Source organism: Myxine glutinosa, chromosome 6 (genome assembly GCF_964187855.1).
Source record: "Myxine glutinosa chromosome 6, kmMyxGlut1.1, whole genome shotgun sequence".
In the NCBI taxonomy this organism is placed as follows: Eukaryota; Metazoa; Chordata; class Myxini; order Myxiniformes; family Myxinidae; genus Myxine; species Myxine glutinosa.
In genome coordinates, this window is record NC_136266.1 from 9,982,562 (window position 1) to 10,000,663 (window position 18,102).

At 45.4% G+C, this 18,102-nt stretch overlaps 1 protein-coding gene across 1 annotated transcript in view; it reads left to right on the forward strand.

Annotated features, from left to right (window-relative positions):
- Window positions 1-376: 376 nt before the first annotated feature.
- LOC137429326 (uncharacterized) overlaps window positions 377-18,102 on the forward strand; it is a 62,336-nt gene continuing 44,610 nt past the window's right edge. The window contains exons 1-4 of the mRNA XM_068119280.2: window positions 377-580; window positions 4,026-4,912; window positions 10,289-10,343; window positions 10,441-10,535. Coding sequence (XP_067975381.2) covers window positions 541-580; window positions 4,026-4,912; window positions 10,289-10,343; window positions 10,441-10,535 — 1,077 coding nt within the window. The 5' untranslated portion in view covers window positions 377-540. The remainder of the gene's footprint in view (window positions 581-4,025; window positions 4,913-10,288; window positions 10,344-10,440; window positions 10,536-18,102) is intronic.

The following is an 18,102-nucleotide window of genomic DNA, read 5'->3' on the forward strand; positions in this document are numbered from 1 at the left end:
CTCCAGGATGACAGTTTATTACTGGGTCGGGATTCTAACCCAGGCCTAGACAGCTCAGGAGTGAGTGTGCGTACCTCTAGGCCATCCTACCAGCCCAATGAAGCCACCAGAGCTGAGACTTGTGGTACACACAGAAACCACACCAGCTCCCCCCCCCCCCCCCCCCCCCCCCCCCCCCCCCCCCCCCCCCCCCCCCCCCCCACGACCAGTTTATTCACTTTCCTCATATTCATTAGAAAGGGTGCGAGCCCCAAGTTGTTTTAGTTACCAATCCTAAGTTGTTGAATTTTGTCACAGAAAAGTTTTGCTCACCTCTTCTTAGATTTGATGAAGTTCTCCCAATAAAAACATTTCATCAATCACCTTCTCACCCTCAGAGTTCTGGAGATTCTTGAGCAGAACCTTTTGGACCCTGAAGTCCTTTTGACAAATCTCGGTTTTGGACATTATGAAGCGGACATTAAGGACAAACTGCCTTCGCGCTTCATCGCCTCTGCTTCTTCAGCAAGTGGAATCACGGGAGACCTTGTCCAAAAGACCATGATATGTCGCGACTCACCAGAAAGCACCATCATAAACAGTGCGGACTGCTTCTTACTCCTTTCTCTCTCTTCCATAAATCTATACTATAAAATGAGGTGTGTCTGTGTGTGTGTATGTGTGTATGTGTGTGTGTGCGTGTGTTGTGTGTGTGTGTGTGTGTGTGCGTGCGTGCGTGTGTGTGTGTATGTGTGTATGTGTGTGTGTGTGTATGTGCGTGTGTGTGTGTGTGCGTGCGTGTGTGTGTGTGTGTGTATGTGTGTGTGTGTGTGTGTGTGTGTATGTGCGTGTGTGTGTGTGTGTGTGTGTGTATGTGTGTGTATGTGTGTGTATGGTGTGTATGTGTGTGTAGTGTGTGTGTGTGTGTGGTGTATGTGTATGTTTATGTGTGTGTGTGCGTGCGTGCGTGCGTGTGTGTGTGTATGTGTGTATGTGTGTGTGTGTATGTGCGTGTGTGTGTGTGTGTGTGTGTGTGTGCGTGCGTGTGTGTGTGTATGTGTGTATGTGTGTGTGTGTGTGTGTGTGTGCGTGTGTGTGTGTGTGTGTGTGTGTGTGTGTATCTATATGTGTGTATGTGTGTATGTGTGTGTGTGTGTGTGTGTGTATGTGTGTATATGTATGTGTGTATGTGTGTGTGTATATGTGTGTGTATGTGTGTGTGTGTATAGTGTGTGTATATGTTTGTGTGTGTGTGTGTATGTGTGTGTGTGTGTATGTGTGTGTGTGTTTGTGTGTGTGTGTGTGTGTGTGTGTGTGTGTGTGTGTGTGTGTGTGTGTGTGTGTCTCTGTGTGTGTTTGTTTTTCTGTGTTTGTGTTTGTGTGTGTGTGTGTGTGTTTTTGTGTGTGCTGCGCGTCTGTGTTTGTGTAACTGAGGTGGCGGGGTGGGGGGGGGGGGGCGGCTGGGTAGGCGGGGGGGGGCGGGCTGGGTAGGCGGGGGGGGGGGGGAAGACACCACACCCTAAGGGAAATGTGCCAGTATTTACGAAGCCCCATTACAGAAGATGCCATTGATGAATTCCCTAATTTCCATGTAAACCAACAGTAAATGTAAAAGTGAATCTTCACTTTTATAAAGTGCACCCACACCCGAAACGAAGGAAGGTAAATTGGGGGAGGGGGAGGATGGTAAATTGGGGGGAGGGGAGGATGGTAAATTGGGGGAGGGGGAGGATGGTAAATTGGGTGAGGGGGAGGATGGTAAATTGGGGGAGGGGGAGGATGGTAAATTGGGGGAGGGGGAGGATGGTAAATTGGGGGAGGGGGAGGATGGTAAATTGGGGGAGGGGGAGGATGGTAAATTGGGGGAGGGGGAGGATGGTAAATTGGGGGAGGGGGAGGATGGTAAATTGGGGGAGGGGGAGGATGGTAATTGGGGGAGGGGGAGGATGGTAAATTGGGGGAGGGGGAGGATGGTAAATTGGGGGAGGGGGAGGATGGTAAATTGGGGGAGGGGGAGGATGGTACATTGGGGGAGGGGGAGGATGGTAAATTGGGGGAGGGGGAGGATGGTAAATTGGGGGAGGGGGAGGATGGTAAATTGACAGAGTTTTAATTGAGAAAACGAAAACAAGGGAGAATAATGGGAGAAAAAGGGGGATTATAGGGGAGTGTGGGGGAAGAGGGTAGATAAGGGAAGATAAGAGGTAGATAAGGGTAGATAAGCGTTGAGATAAGAGGGTAGATAAGGGTAGATAAGCGTTGAGAAGGATGTGGAGCAAGGACCCGGAAGGGAAGGTAAGAGCGAAGAGGACTGTGCAAAACATACAGGGGTGGGTGGGTTCCACCTTGTTTTGATACATCACGAGCAGAGTCACTACCTCTGGGTGGGAAGAGTGTGTGCAGTACTTGCTGAAAAAGTATAGTCTGTGTTTTGTAAGAAGAATATCGATGTTTGTGTGGTGCGTGTCTGAAAAGTTGTTTTTGATCTAACGGGTCAAAATGTCTAATGAGTATATTATTCCAATAGCAGTCAGGGTACAGGGTCTATGGGGTTTAAGGGGTCAAAAGGTAAAATGATGGATTCCATGACTTTGCCAATAATTGGGAGCAGGCTGATTGGTCTGTAGTTGCAAGGATCTGTTTTTGCACCTTTTTTTGTAAAGCGGTGATGTTGGCAGATTTCCAAGCAGATGGCAGATGACCTTGAGCAAAAGAGAGGGTGAAGAGAACAGAGAGAGGGTGAGATAGAGCGGCAGAGCAGGATTTTAGGACCCGTGGGGGCTGATGCCGTCTGGTCCAGTTGCAGAAACTTGGCGCAAGTACAGTATATGGTGGATGGCATACACGTGCACCTCACTTTATTTTGCGATCTGATAAAAAAATGGTCGACTGGTAGATTCGCATAAAAACCCAATATTGAGCACCTCGTTCAACCCTTTCTACAATATGCATGCACCGATTTTGTTCAAACTTGGCACACCGATTTAAAAAAAATTGATGGCACGTCATTTATTTTTGAGATCAGATCCAAGATGGCCGACTGGCGGCCATTTTGTTACTTAAACGTGTCCCCAAACATTTGTCAACATGCATGGACCGATTTTGTTCAAACTTGGTGCAGAGACAATACATGAGAGTACATATGCAGAAGGTTTTGTTTTGTAATCTGACCATAGTGATATACAGTGTTATCGTGTACATATGGGCTAGGCCTCCAACTCTATAGAGGAAAATTAGTAAAACTACGGGTAGGGGGTTATGACGTTTTACATCTTTTTTTTCCTTGTTTCATTAGGAGCTTGGAGATGATGCTGTCCTCTTTATTAAAACCAATGACATGTTGTTTGTTTGTTTGTGATGCTACTCCTCTGAGCTCCCAGGGTTAATCGTGATGAATCTTTATCAGATAACTTTTTTTTTTACCACAATACACCTTACTGGGGTTTTGAACATTAATTTTCTCACAATTCATAACTTATAAACACATGAGCCACCATTTGTCGCAGGGAAAGGGTGGGAGTCTGAGGGATGGGGGTGTGGATGGGATGAGGGAGGGAGACGGTGGGATGAGGGAGAGAAAGGGGACAGGATGGGAGTCCAGAGGGGGAGGTGGGAGGAGGGAGGGGTAGGGGAGAAGTGGTAGTCTGGAGGAGGAGGGGTGGTGTGGGAGTCTGTCGAGGGATTGACAGGGGAAGGGTTGGGGTGGGAGGAGACAGGGGAAATGGTGGGAGGAGGGAGGAGAAGGGATCAGAGGAGTCAGGGAAAGGGGTGGGATGAGTGAGGGTTGGCAGGAGGGAGGTGAAGAGGTCAGAGTCCGGAGGGCGGTGGGGTTGGGAGAGGTGGAAGGAGGGAGGGGAAGGGTGTGTGACCAAAAGAAGGGTAGGGTGGGAGGAGGAGGGGAAGGGGCAGGAGGCAGGACTCGGCAATGCCTGATGCCTCTGCTAGTATATATACATTTATATATAATTATGAAGTGTCTCTGTAATATTTTTGTGATTGTTTACGTGAAGAAAAACACATTGTAATCATTTCCTCTTGTGTTTCAGGCCGCTTTTCAAAAGCGAACAGGTTTGCCAATGTGGTCGACACAATCAATAACGTGTCCGTCCACAGCTCAAGGAAACGCAACACCAATTCTGGCTCACAGAAAGTCAGCACCATTTCTGGATCAAGGACACTCAGCACCACTTCTGGATCGAGGACACTCAGCACCACTTCTGGATCAAGGACACTCAGCACCACTTCTGGATCGAGGACACTCAGTAGCACTTCTGGATCGAGGACACTCAGCACCACTTCTGGATCGAGGACACTCAGCACCACTTCTGCGTGGTCACGTTTGTCCTTGGCTCAACCTCCGAGCCCATCTTTCCAAACGGAGGAAAAGGCCCTGGAAGAGGGTTCCAAGATCGAATCCAACAGGAAGCAGGCTTTTTTGAGAACTGCAAAAGAACATTTCTTTTCAAAAACTTGTTATGAAGAAAATGAAACAGAGATAAATCAGAAGGATGGTTTTATGGAAGATATAGACCATGCAAGGGCTGAGACTCAGGTGGAATGTGGAAATACAGGTGATGAAGAAACCCCAAGTGGAGTTGAAGTGGATCAGTCATGGATTGAGCAAAACATGGAAAATGGCCGGCAGCTCCTCAATATTGGTGAAATGTCAACAAAAAAGGAAGACGAGGAAACAGGAAGTGGTCATGAGGAAGACGAACGAGAAGCAATGGCTGCAGATCACAGCAAGCGCATTTTTACTCAACATGATGTGGTTCCTGAGGACCAGCTTAGGGACACCAACCTTACAAGCCTGGATTCATCGATGAATAACATTCCTCATTCTGATGAGGCAGAGAATCCCTCACCTACTCTCACCGAGGAACCTGATGTATCAACGGGGAACGATATCCATGACTCCCCCAGGGCGGAGCAGGTTCGAACTTCATTCTTTAACAACATTGTATCGAAGTCGATCTGGAATATTGGAATAATGAACAGGGGACGGGTGTCCACACATTATAATGATGTATAGCCCGTAGGAACACCACCGTAACCGGGGGTTTCCTGCAATAATCTTTGGGTTAAACATGTTTGCAATAGTTTTTATTTTACAAATAAAGGTATAATCATTAAATAAGGAATGTTTTATTTAATTAAACGATATGTGAATTGGATGTAGACCTCCAGGAACCTCCTGGTCCACATGCGCTCTTGATAGATAATCAGCAACCTCGAGTTCAACAACTATTTCCAAATACAGGAAGCTTCGATGAACTCGAGGAAGACTGAGAAGAAGCACGATTTGGCCGAAAGCTTGTCCAAAATAAAAGACCGATCGTCTTGAAGCTACGTCCGTAATTTATTTAATTTCGGCCGATTGTTTATTTCATATAAATGAGGGACCCTGCTCGTATTGTGGAGTTTCTGGTATTTCTCAGTTACTAGGGCATGCCCGTACTATATATATATCTAAAAGTATATCCCCCCCCCCTCTATTTACATGCAATGGTTTGGTCCAAAGCTAACGGCTTGCGAGTACGGTGACAATCCCCCCCCCCCCCCTCTATTTACATGAAATGGTTTGGTCCAAAGCTAACGGCTAGCGGAGTTTGGTAAAGAAATCGCCATAGCGTGCACAAATGCGCAGGAAAGCGAAAGAATCGCAAATTAGTTTTAATTAGTTTTAATTAGTTTTAAAACATAGTTTAACGCCAACATAGCGGCAACATAGTTTGCCAACGTGAAATAAATGAATACGCTCTCAAATGTGCCCAAAAAAAAAAAAAACGCTACCCGTACGCTCTACCCCGCCCGTACGCCCGTAAACAAAAAAAACAACGCTCTTCGCTTCCGCCCTTCGCTCTGACTGAATTGGGAGAAATAATGCGCATAAGAAATCGAGAAATTATTATTTTCTCCGGAAGAAATCGAATTACGTACCGTAATGGCGCACGCGCTGGGCTCAGCATCAGCTCGCTCTCACATCGGCCACGCCTACGCAATAACGCGTTCTGTGATTGGATGCCGGAAGTGCAGTCCTCACTGTCCGGAAGGTCGTATATCGCAGTTACGATGAATCGCAAATTAGTTTTTATTAGTTTTAAAACATAGTTTAACGGCAACATAGTTTGCAAACATGAAATAAATGAATACGCTCTCAAATGTGCCATCCGAGGCAGAGTGTGTTCGCCACGTTCGGCACACGCGATAGCTCGCTGCTCTCTGATTGGTTGAATCGTTTTTTGGACATAGCTCGGTAAGTAATTGTCCGATTAATATGAAACCTTGAAAAGGCACATCCTCGGGTCCCCAGCAATATACCTGGCAAGTTTCAAGTATATCGGACCGGTAGTTGTCGAGAAACAGCGGTCACAGACATACAAACAAACAAACAAACGTACAAACAAACATACACACAGAGATTACTGGAATTATATATATATATATATATATATATGACTCCATGGTAAGATCTCCAACCTTTAATTGAACAAACAATGACTCAACGTTTCGATTAACAACATGTGAAGCCACACGCCTCCGTTAATCTTCCTCAAGAGTGATAAAATCATCTCAACATACCCTTATATGCAAAGTGGGCGGGGTATATGCAAAGTGGGGGTGGGCAATGCTGGACAGCCAATGAAACCGTATCACACCGCTCTCGTGAACTGAGAACGTTACTGACCAAATTCAAAAATCAACCGCATATTAACGGCTCAAAATAATCCTGTAAGCAATGCCGGATTATAACTCGTGTTTAGAAAATCAGGAACAATCATTACATTTAATTAGAAGTTAAACTTGTAAATAATTAAATTGTAAATTAAATTAAAACTGTAAATATATTAAAGCAAAAAATTTTAAGATAAAATAAAATTGCCATAATATCAAGATCATCACATGTGGCCTTATGCGGTCAAGGGAAATGCGGGACGGGGGGGGAGTCATAAGGGGGGATAAAATGAGGGGGGGGGGAAAACCAGAGGGGGGTGGAAGCGGAAGGGGGGGGGTTGGGAGAGGGGTGGTTTGGAGGGAGGGGGAAGGGGGAGGGCGCAAATTGTCCGAATAAAAACCTTGTGTGACATATTATGTGGACTCGTTCAAAGTACGGAATGCCTGCTTCGTTTACACAAGAGTGGGTCAAACGCCACCGGTAAGTCAACGACCTCTTGTGTGATCGAGGTAACAGTTTCTTCTGTGTGCCAAGCCTCCAAAACACGTCTTCTGTTTCTGTGAGGTGTGGAACCCAAAATATTAACCCTATCCCATAAAGGTGTGTGGCCTTCCTTAAGGCCGAGTTTGGCAATAGCAGATCTGCTGGGATAATTACATTCAAATGCTTTTTGGTGTTCAGCAATACGTTGACCTAAGGTCCTACCGGTTTCTGCCGACCCTTTGTGAAACCCCCGGTACAAAAGGCAGAACACACAACCCCTTTGGTTCTCTCGGTCTCAGCCTGTTGTGTGGGGAAGCCCTTATCGTTTTCCTGTTGGGTAACAAGCTGTCAGGATAACCATTTGCCCTCAACACATTTTGAAGATGGTCCACCTCACTCATCTTGTCTTCAAAGGTAGATCGTAACTCACGTGCTCTTTTTTAGAGGGTGTGCACCACCGATATTTTGTGTTCCATTGGATGGCAAGAATTGAAATCAAGGTCGCAATCAGTGTGTGTTGATCAGTGTTACCTTAAAGGTAAGTGTACAGAAAACCAACACAACTCCCGTCCCGCATTTCCCTTTACCGCATCGGGCCACATGTGATGATCTTGATATTATGGCAATTTAATTTTACCTTAAAAATTTTTGCTTTAATATATTTACAGTTTTAATTTAATTTACAATTTAATTGTTTACAAGTTTAACTTTTAATTAAATGTAATGATTGTTCCTGATTTTCTAAACACTTGAGTTATAATCCAGCATTGCTTACAGGATTATTTTCAACCGTTAATATGCGGTTGATTTTTGAATTTGGGCAGTAACGTTCTCAGTTCACGAGAGCGGTGTGATACGGTTTGATTGGCTGTCCAGCTTTGCCCACCCTACTTTGCATATACCCCGCCCACTTTGCATATAAGGGGATGTTGAGATGATTTTATCACTCTTGAGGAAGATTAACGGAGGCGTGTGGCTTTGTAACATGTTGTTAATCGAAACGTTGAGTCATTGTTTGTTCCATTAAAGGTTAGAGATCTTACCATGGAGTCATTTGGATTTACTCCCAACCGCAAATCTTTGCTTATATATATATATATATACCTGGCCTTCAGAAAGTATTCACACCCCTTGACATTTTTTACATTTTGTTGTGTTACAGCCTGAATTTCAAATGGATAAATTAGAATTATTTTTTTTGTCACTGATCTACACATAATACCACAAAATCTCAGTGGAATTTGATTTTTTTAGAATTCTTTGCAGTCAAATTTAAAATATAAAGCTAAAATGTCTTGAGTCAATAAGTATTGAACCCCTTTGTTAGGACACTCCAAATTGAGCTCAGGTGCATCCAATTTTCTTTGATCATCCTTGAGATGTCTCTATAACGTGATTGGAGGCCACTTGTGGCCAATTCCATTGATTGGACATGATTTACAAAGAAACACACCTTTCTATATAAGGTCCCACAATTGATAGTGCATGTCAGAGCAGAAACTCTACCATGAAGTCCAAGGAACTGTCCGTGGAACTCCAAGATAGAATTGTGAGGAGGTACAGATCTGGCGAAGGGTATAAACAATAATTTGTAGAGTGTTGAAAGTTCCCAAGAGCACAGCGAGCTCCATCATTAGGAAAGGTAAAGAATATGGAACTACCCAGAATCTTCCTGGAGGTGTCTCTCCAACGAAACTGAGCAACAGGCAGGGAGAACCCAACAGTCTCTGCAGTAATTCGCAAATATAGGCTTTATGGGGGATTGGCCAGACATAAGCCACTCCTGATAAAAAGGCACATTACAGGACACCTGGAATTTGCAAAAAGGAACGTGAAAGACTGAGCACGAGGCAAACGAGAACAGCACTCGGTGGACAGCATGCTCCCACCAGGCTGAACAGTTTGTGTTTTGTATCCCACTGATAGGCCAGATCTGGATTCGGACCTGAACCGAAATCTAATTGTCTTGTTGATGTCACCCAACCAACTCATTCACCAAGTTTTGTTATAACTCGTCCACAACTTTTTGAAATATGTTTTATTTCACTTTTTGCCCGATCACTCAATGGTGAAGAATCACTAAAAACATTCTCTGATCGAATCCGGATTCGAATCTTCACTAAAATTGAATCGATTTGTCTATGACACATACCCATCCCCTCCACTACATTTCATCCAAATCTGTGCACAACATTTTGAGATATCCTGTTCCCAAACAAACAAACAGGGGTGAGAACATAACCTCCATTCACCTTTTGTGATGGAGGTAAATATTCTGTGGTCTGATGAGACGAAAATTGAACTCTTTGGCCTCAATACAAAGCACTACGTCTGATGGGAAACCGCTCATCACCCATCTAACACCATCCCTACCGGAAGCATGGTGGTGGCAGCATCATGCTATGGGATTGCTTTTCAGCGGCAGAGAGACTTGTAAGGACAGAAGGAATAATGAATGGAGCCACATACAGCCAAATCCTTGAGGAGAACCTGCTTCAGAGTGCAAAATATCTTAGACTATGGCGAATATTTACGTTCCAACAGGACAATGACCCCAATTGTACAGCCAAAGCACCACTGGAATGGCTTCAGAACAGGAACGTGAAAATCCTTGAGTGACCCAGCCAAAGCCCAGACTTGAATCCAATTGAGAATCTGTGGAAAGACTTGAAGATTGCTGTTCACCGACACTCTCCATCCAACTTGCAGAGCTTGAGCAAATCTGCAAGGAAGAATGAGAGAAACTCCCCAAATCCAGATGTACAAAGCTGATACAGACATACCCAAGAAGACTCGAAGCTGTCTAGGAGGTATTGATTCAGGGGGTTGAAGGGTTGAATACTTATGTAAATTAGATATTTCTCTATTTAATTTTTAATTATTTTGTGAAAATTTCTAAAAATAAAAATTCCACTTTGACATTATGGGGTATTTTGTGTGATATCAGTGACAAAAAATCTCAATTTAATCCACTTCAATTTCAGGGAGTAACAACAAAATGTGACAAAATCTAGGGGAGTGAATACTTCCTGAACACACTGTATTCACACTTTAGATCCAGCCAGTTAAGATTTGCTGATATCCAGACAGTTTTAAAATATGATACTGCCACAAACATCACGAAGCTAACGGTGTGAACCTTGTTTGTAGATCACCAATTCGGAGAAAACGACGATCTCACAAGAAATTTTGAGGAAGCCATGGGGTAAGATCCTTTAGGATTTGGATGTCATGTCAACATGGGTGCACAGGTAAATAGATACCTTACCTACTTGGCTTCATATTGTGCATTACCGGATCAGGTGTGGACGAGGAAACCGATACTTTGAACCTGAACAGCAGAACACCTTTTGAGGATCCACTTTCTTCAAACGGCAGCGTCAATGGACAAGATCAGGTAGGAAGATGTTCTTGAGTAGACCGACCATACATGAGAGTGAATTTTGCAAATTGACCTGGAATTACAAGTGGTGATTTCCCTTGTTCTGTTTTGTGAAAAAAATTGTGAAAGTTTGAGAAGCTCAGAGTTCCACCTTCAGTTCTGGCAACCTCAGTGACTGGATTTTCTTGCGGGTTTTATCCCCAAAACGTCCAGTCTTACTGATCAGAAGACTACACTTCCCAGTAGCCATTTGGGTGCTTTCCAACCTGGGGGCTCATCATCTGGTACCATAGCTTTATCTCTTAGATTTCTGCTCATGATTATTTTCTTGGCATGTAAGGAAATGGTTTGCCATTGCCTTATTTGGGTAGTCCATACGAGATGTGTGATCCTAGGCATTGTTCTACGTAAGATAATGCATCAAGGCCATGCATGCATTACTGGCAACATGTGCCATCTGCTGACATGGCCATCTACCACCTGCAACTATGGGTTCTCTTAATCCTGTTTGGGAGACTAACCTTGAGTAGTTAGTACACCTTTCCCGAGGGTGGCCCACGGGTTAACCAATGAAAAGGCCACCTCCTTTAAAAAAGGATTGCTGTATTTACCCCATTGAAGCCTTAGCTTAGCCTTTGGTTTTAAAAACCTGAACCGCAAGGCAGCGGCAGATTTGGATTCAGTTTCCTTCTCCTAGATAAGTTGCTTACCCAGGCAAACAAGCACCATCTCCCCGAAGCAGTGACAGCACACATTGTTTAAATGCAGTGACAGCATACAGTAGCTTGCTAGACCTACCTTTTCCAAACGGAAACACAGTGGGATCTTTCTTTGAAGTACATTCTAATATATGGTAAACTATAAACGAGGACAAATATGAGGGCATGATGGTGGAGATGACATTTCACTCCATTTCTAAGAAACACAATATAGCTTGAATATTCTTCTCCACCATCTTAACCAATGAATGTGTCTACTCCAGGAGTTGCACTGGAGTTTTATTGGTTTTGAGAAGTGAGCTCTTGTAAGGTGATATGTGCAACCACAATTCTTGCCATACAACAAAACTGCCATTCAAAACTTCCTGTCAATTGAGGCAGATTTGCTATATTTATTTGAGCAGATTCCCTGTGTCTGCAGTCTACAATAGTGGGATGTGCTTGAAGTGCAGAAACCTGTTCGGCAAATCTGGGTTAATCTGTGAAAATAGACACAAAACACTTATTCTCTTGAGCCAAATTTACAGCAAAAAGAGGGTATTCAGTATTCACTGAAACAATTGAAGGGTAGAAGGTAAACAATGTATGCTCGATGTTTAGTAGGCGGCAAACTATTGTCGTGTTCCCAGGGTGAACACCCCTGGGGACGGATAGCCGAACGAGCTTTACACACCGAGGCGTTCAATTAAACTATTGTGGAGTTAATATGCGCAGGGGATGAGGCAGCCGAGTGTAATGAAGTTCTTACCTTCACGGACCCCACTGGACGTCTTCGACCCTGCGATAAATTAATTCAACCGACACGGAATTGCAATGTAAAAATGCTGGCTTTATTGAAAGAAATGCCGGTAACAAATGAATGCACAGTAAACTAAAATTCCGAATTGAGGAACCCTCCATACGGACTCGTATACAACACAAAGGGAAAAATAAAGGTGAAAATAATGTGTAGTGTTTGTGAGGTGCATTTGACTGCACCCCGTCTGGCGTCCGTGAACGTCCGGGGCCGTCGAAGGTCCCGTGTCCCCACACGGGAACGCATGCCCTGGCGCGAAGTCCGTTCGCGGGGACAGGCCTTGATGCGCAGTTCGCTCCTCTAGCCGCCGAGGGTGAATTGAGCAGGCCGCGCCCGTCCACTCCCCATCTGCTCCACACAGCACCCAGACGATGCCCAGTCGGCACCGACGAGCCAAGGAAAGGACAATGCGGTCGCTCGAACCGATGAAAGCCAGGGACCACAAGACAAAATGTCGGGACACGACTGTTCGTGATGAAATCCAGATGCCAAGAGAGATGTATATTCGGCCGTTCGTCACCAAAGCCAGGACCCAAGAAGATAACTGTGACTGAATTGCACCAATGTCCCAACGCAAGAGCGATAATAAATCCACATCTGCTCGCCACCAATGTCCCAACGCAAGAGCGATAATGAATCCACGTCTGCTCACCACCAATGTCCCAACGCAAGAGCTTATAAAAAGTGTCTGCTCGTAATGACTGTCCCCACGCAAGAGAGTCATATCTGCGACCTTTCGTCACCAAAGCCAGGACCCAAGAGGGCCAAAATGTCGGGACTCCAGTCTTTTGTTCTCAAGGCTCTGATGTCATCCATCGATCCCCGTGCGTGCTCCAATCAGCGAGTCCCTCTCATCGCTCTATGGTACCCCAACCAATCGTTATTTGGGGTGTGGCCTCACGGACCTGCCTGCCTTTGTGATGGTGTTCGGTGGTATCATTGGCAGTGCTCAATGCCCTGCTTTCGGATACTTTTATTTCATGTTTATTTTAGGTGTAGCGTGCATGGCTGGTGTGGTGTGTGTCACAATGAACAGAGGAGAAATCAGAGGCAATTTACATACAGGGAATTTACCCTTAATCCTTAACTAGTCAACACAACCCCACCCCTCGTCATGGGCACAAAGATACACTCTTACGTGACATCCGGTCTAACGGATTCCCTACTTTTCGTACATGGGGGTTTCTTCTTCTTCTTGACAGTCAGAGCACACCACCTATACAATTCTACGTGGACTATTGTATTCCATTGCCTACCCCCCATGAACGTAACACTATGTATGCTGGACATTTAGTAGGAGGCAAACTATGTATGCCGGATGTTTAGCAGGAGGCAAACTATGTATGCCGGATGTTTAGTAGGAGGCAAACTATGTATGCCGGATGTTTAGTAGGAGGCAAACTATGCATGCCGGATGTTTAGCAGGAGGCAAACTACGTATGCCGGATGTTTAGTAGGAGGCAAACTATGTATGCCGGATGTTTAGTAGGAGGCAAACTATGTATGCCGGATGTTTAGCAGGAGGCAAACTATGTATGCCGGATGCTTATTAGGAGGCAAACTATGTATGCCGAATGTTTGGCAGGAGGCAAACTATGTATGCCGGATGTTTAGCAGGATGCAAACTATGTATGACGGATGTTTGGCAGGAGGCAAACTATGTATGCCAGATGTTTAGCAGGATGCAAACTATGTATGCCGGATGTTTAGTAGGAGGCAAACTTTGTATGCCGAATGTTTGGCAGGAGGCAAACTATGTATGCCGGATGTTTAGCAGGAGGCAAACTATGTATGCCGGATGCTTATTAGGAGGCAAACTATGTATGCCGAATGTTTGGCAGGAGGCAATCTATGTATGCCGAATGTTTGGCAGGAGGCAAACTATGTATGCCGGATGTCTAGTTGGAGGCAAACTATGTATGCCAGATGTTTAGTTGGAGGCAAACTATGTATGCTGGACATTGAGAAGGAGGCAAAGTATGTATGGTGAAATTGTACCAAAGTTGAACCCAGGTTTGGTGCTCCCTTAAACCGCTGGGCGGTGTCTATAAGACCTCGGACGTCCGCGACTCGAGGCCACTCCTGCGACATCATTATACAATGCCATGTAGAATTGAATGGTACGTACCCGCCTATATTCTAGGTTTGCTTGCATTGACTGATATATTCAATCTTCTCATATGATGCTTAGATCCTGACATGTATGTTGCTTGATGTACTTTACAGGATGATGTACAGATCTGATTGAGATTAAACCATACATATGGAACACGTTGTAAATCTGGTTGATTTCCACAACACTTAATCTCAATCAAGATCTTCGGGAATGGTGGGACACGAGTCTGGCGATGGCCGGATGAACGCTGATCTCAGACGAGCGTTTCCCGACATTCTCCATGCTCCTGCGTGGCCCACCTCGGAGAAGAATGACCAGCTGAGAGCCCGTCGAGCCAGCTCCAGCCACGGAGCTCCGACGACTCTCGCTGCCGGTCTACCTCGACGGGACCGGAAGCGCAAGCATTTTGCGGAACCGCGCCGACAAAGCGCGAACTGCTCTCCTGGGGCCCGGACGCCGGAGCAGGCGTGACGGACTCCGGCAAGGCGCCTGCTGAAGGAGGCCACTGGGAAATGTCCTGGGCCGCAACCCCGTTGGAACGACGGACCCGCTTGGCGCCGAAGGTACGAGTCTAGCCTCGGTTGCTCGAAACGCTAACGGCTCCGTCCGAGAGAATCATCCTAGATTTGCGTGCCTCGGCCCGAGATGAGATTCCCACGCGAGTGATCACGACTCCCATGTCGGCCATGCCTCCACATGGCCGGCACACTCCGACCACTCGCTGCTCGGTGGAACCACCTCCTCCGCGCGAATCGCGCACTGCTCGTCGGAATCATGCCGTGCCTCACATGGCCGGCTCACTCCGGCTGCTCGGTGGAATCACCTCCTCCACGCGAATCCCCTCGCTGCTCGGTGGAACCACCTCCTCCGCGCGAATCGCGCACTGCTCGTCGGAATCACGCTGTGCCTCACACGGCCGGCTCACTCCGGCTGCTCGGTGGAATCACCTCCTCCGCACTGCTTGTCGGGATAACGCCGTGCCTCACACGGCTGGCTCACCCTGACCACTCGCTGCTCGGTGGAACCACCTCCTCCGCGTGAATCGCGCACTGCTCGTCGGAATCACGCCGTGCCTCACACGGCCGGCTCACTCCGGCTGCTCGGTGGAATCACCTCCTCCACGCGAATCCCCTCGCTGCTCGGTGGAACCACCTCCTCCGCGCGAATTGCGCACTGCTCGTCGGAATCACGCTGTGCCTCACACGGCCGGCTCACTCCGGCTGCTCGGTGGATTCACCTCCTCCGCGCGAAGCCGCACGTTGCTCCCTTCGCGGGCCCTACTCGGCGAGGCCGGCGATTCCTATCGCTGCTCGCCGGAATCACCTCCTCCCGCACGAATCACGCGCTGCACCATCGCTGGATGGCATCCTCACTAGGCACGACGCGCCAGTCGCGCACGCCGCATCTTCGCTGGATGGACCCTGTAGGGGAAGTAGTGGGGGAGACTCAAGACTCCAATTGACCGGACACAGGTTTTACAAAAGGTCTGGTTTATTAACTGGTTATTCACTTCATTCCATTACCAAATAATACCGTTTAACTCAATGGACCAGATTAACTTTATTCGCATGGTCCTTCTCGTTCGGCCGATGTTCCTCCGACACTCCCGTCGGGCAGAGGGTCTGATGATGAGTGCTCGTCCGTTCCGTCAGTCAGAGCTGCTGGTCACAAGTCTCTTTGACTCAACGTTTGCTCTGGTTTATATGGACAAACTGGACTTAATCCCCTGTCCGCTGAATGTTAATCCTTTCTCCGCTAATGCCCCGAGGTCATGCATGCACCAAGTCCTGGCATCAGCTCGCTCCCCTCCTGCTGTGAGTTCCGTTTACCAAACGATAGGGGGGTGCTCCAGCCAGGGGCTGTGACCAGGTGGACAAGAGATTACCATGTGCGTGCACATTCTTGGCATCCATTTACGAAATCGTTACCAGTCTTTACTCAATAAGTTACACTGAGTTACACTTCCACAATTCCCTCATCTTTTTGTTTTTGTTTATATTAACCATTAATCTAAACATCAATATAAGTAAACAGTCAATCACTACAAGTAAACATCATTATGAGTATAAGTAAATAATCAATCACTGCAAGTAAACATCATTACGAGTATAAGTAAATAATCAATCACTGCAAGTAAACATCATTACGAGTATAAGTAAATAATCATAACTTTGGTAATCAAATTCCCTTAGGCATACACCGTCATCCTGCAAGAATCACAAAACATTTCGTTGGTCATTGACTCCTTCCATATTGTTCAATCTATTGCATTTGCATCACAAATATATTTTCAAAACAACACTTCACCATCACCAAGATACAACAATTTCACTTCATTTTCAAGTTTTGTAAAACATCTGCACCATCTGGCAAAAACGTTTGCCTCCACACAAATGTTGACTTTGTTTGAAAGGAAGGGCTGATCACTTGTGTTTGAATTCAGGTATGAAACATTTTCTCCTAATGTCTTCATAGCTCCTGCACTACTTCGTGTAGGATTTCGCTGTTGTGGTAACATTGCGGAGTCATAGACTGACCCTGCTCTCCTTGTAGCATTCTTGCCACTTTTTTTTTCTGTAAACCATTGTAATTCCTGAACAAGGCCTTCACCCAGTTGTAGTCGACTTGCCTCCTCCCTCATTGTGAGTGGGCAGCAAGTATTGGTGTGACGTTGATTGGCCAGCAAGATGTGGAACAGGGATGCCGGATGCATCCACAATGATGTTGGGACCATGGTGTTCAGGTCATCCATGGTCCATACCAGTAGTGGCCCGCAGAATCGCGCACAGCTGTTGTGAAAAGGCACAGCCATTGGTTTGCAGCTCCATGCTGGCTCCCCGGAAGTTGGTGAAGTAATAACATATGTCCCCGCATTTCACAGAGGTTGCGGGTAAAATGTCATTGTCCTGCAACTTCTGATGTGATGAATGTTCGAAGCCTTCGAACAAGAGTAAGTGATCGCCTTTCTTTCATATGTTGCAGTGTGATCCAGGCAAATGGTCACATAAATTTCCTTGGTGAAGGTAAGCATTCATCTCCAAGTTACACGGGAGAATGTCTTCATCATTCTTTGAGAAAGAGGGTGTATGCCACGATTAACTTCATTTTTTAGCCACAAATTTTCTTTCTCGAACTTCTTCCCAATTCCGTTAGCACTTCCTTCAAAATGTGATCTCGTCTTATCCTTATGCTCAGTCACATCTGAATCTGCTTTCCGCACACACTGAATCAGATAGGGTACATCTTACCATGAAATCAGCATAATCATGTATATCTTCCGACAGTTTCACATTCAACAATTTGTTGTTTTCCCTTACAACATTCAAAAAGTTATACTCATTTATATGCGTCACACAAATAATATTCAATCAGGTATGTATTTCACTACTAAACTAAGAATAGCATCCACAATTGCTTTCAGGTTAATATAGTTCAAAAATTAGCTTGTGCAGGTATTTTAGCACTACTCTAAGAAATAAATTGTATATGATTACAATCACAAACAGGAATACCTAATTCCCAACAACAATTTTCCCAAACCAACAAATTAAGCATAATGTATTATTACCATAATTCCTCTCCACTTTTTCTTTTCCCTCTTTTTTTTTTTTTTTTTCTCCTAACAGTGTGTCACTCGTGGTGATATGAGTTCACTGATATTGTAATTGACACAACTCATAACATTGTCGTTATGCCATTATCTTAATTCTACTGTATTCACTATTCATTTGCAACATCACTTGATTCATTCTTTTAATCTCGGTATTATTCATATCATCATAACAATCTATCTATTTTAGGTCCATATTTGTTTCTATACTTATCAACCTCCTATGGTTTATCAATTTGTTCCAAAACACTGCAACAAAAGGTTTTAACCAAAGCTCTACCAAACTATTTCCAATTTGAACTCCAAATGCTAATTAAACAACAATTCAAAGAATTAACTTC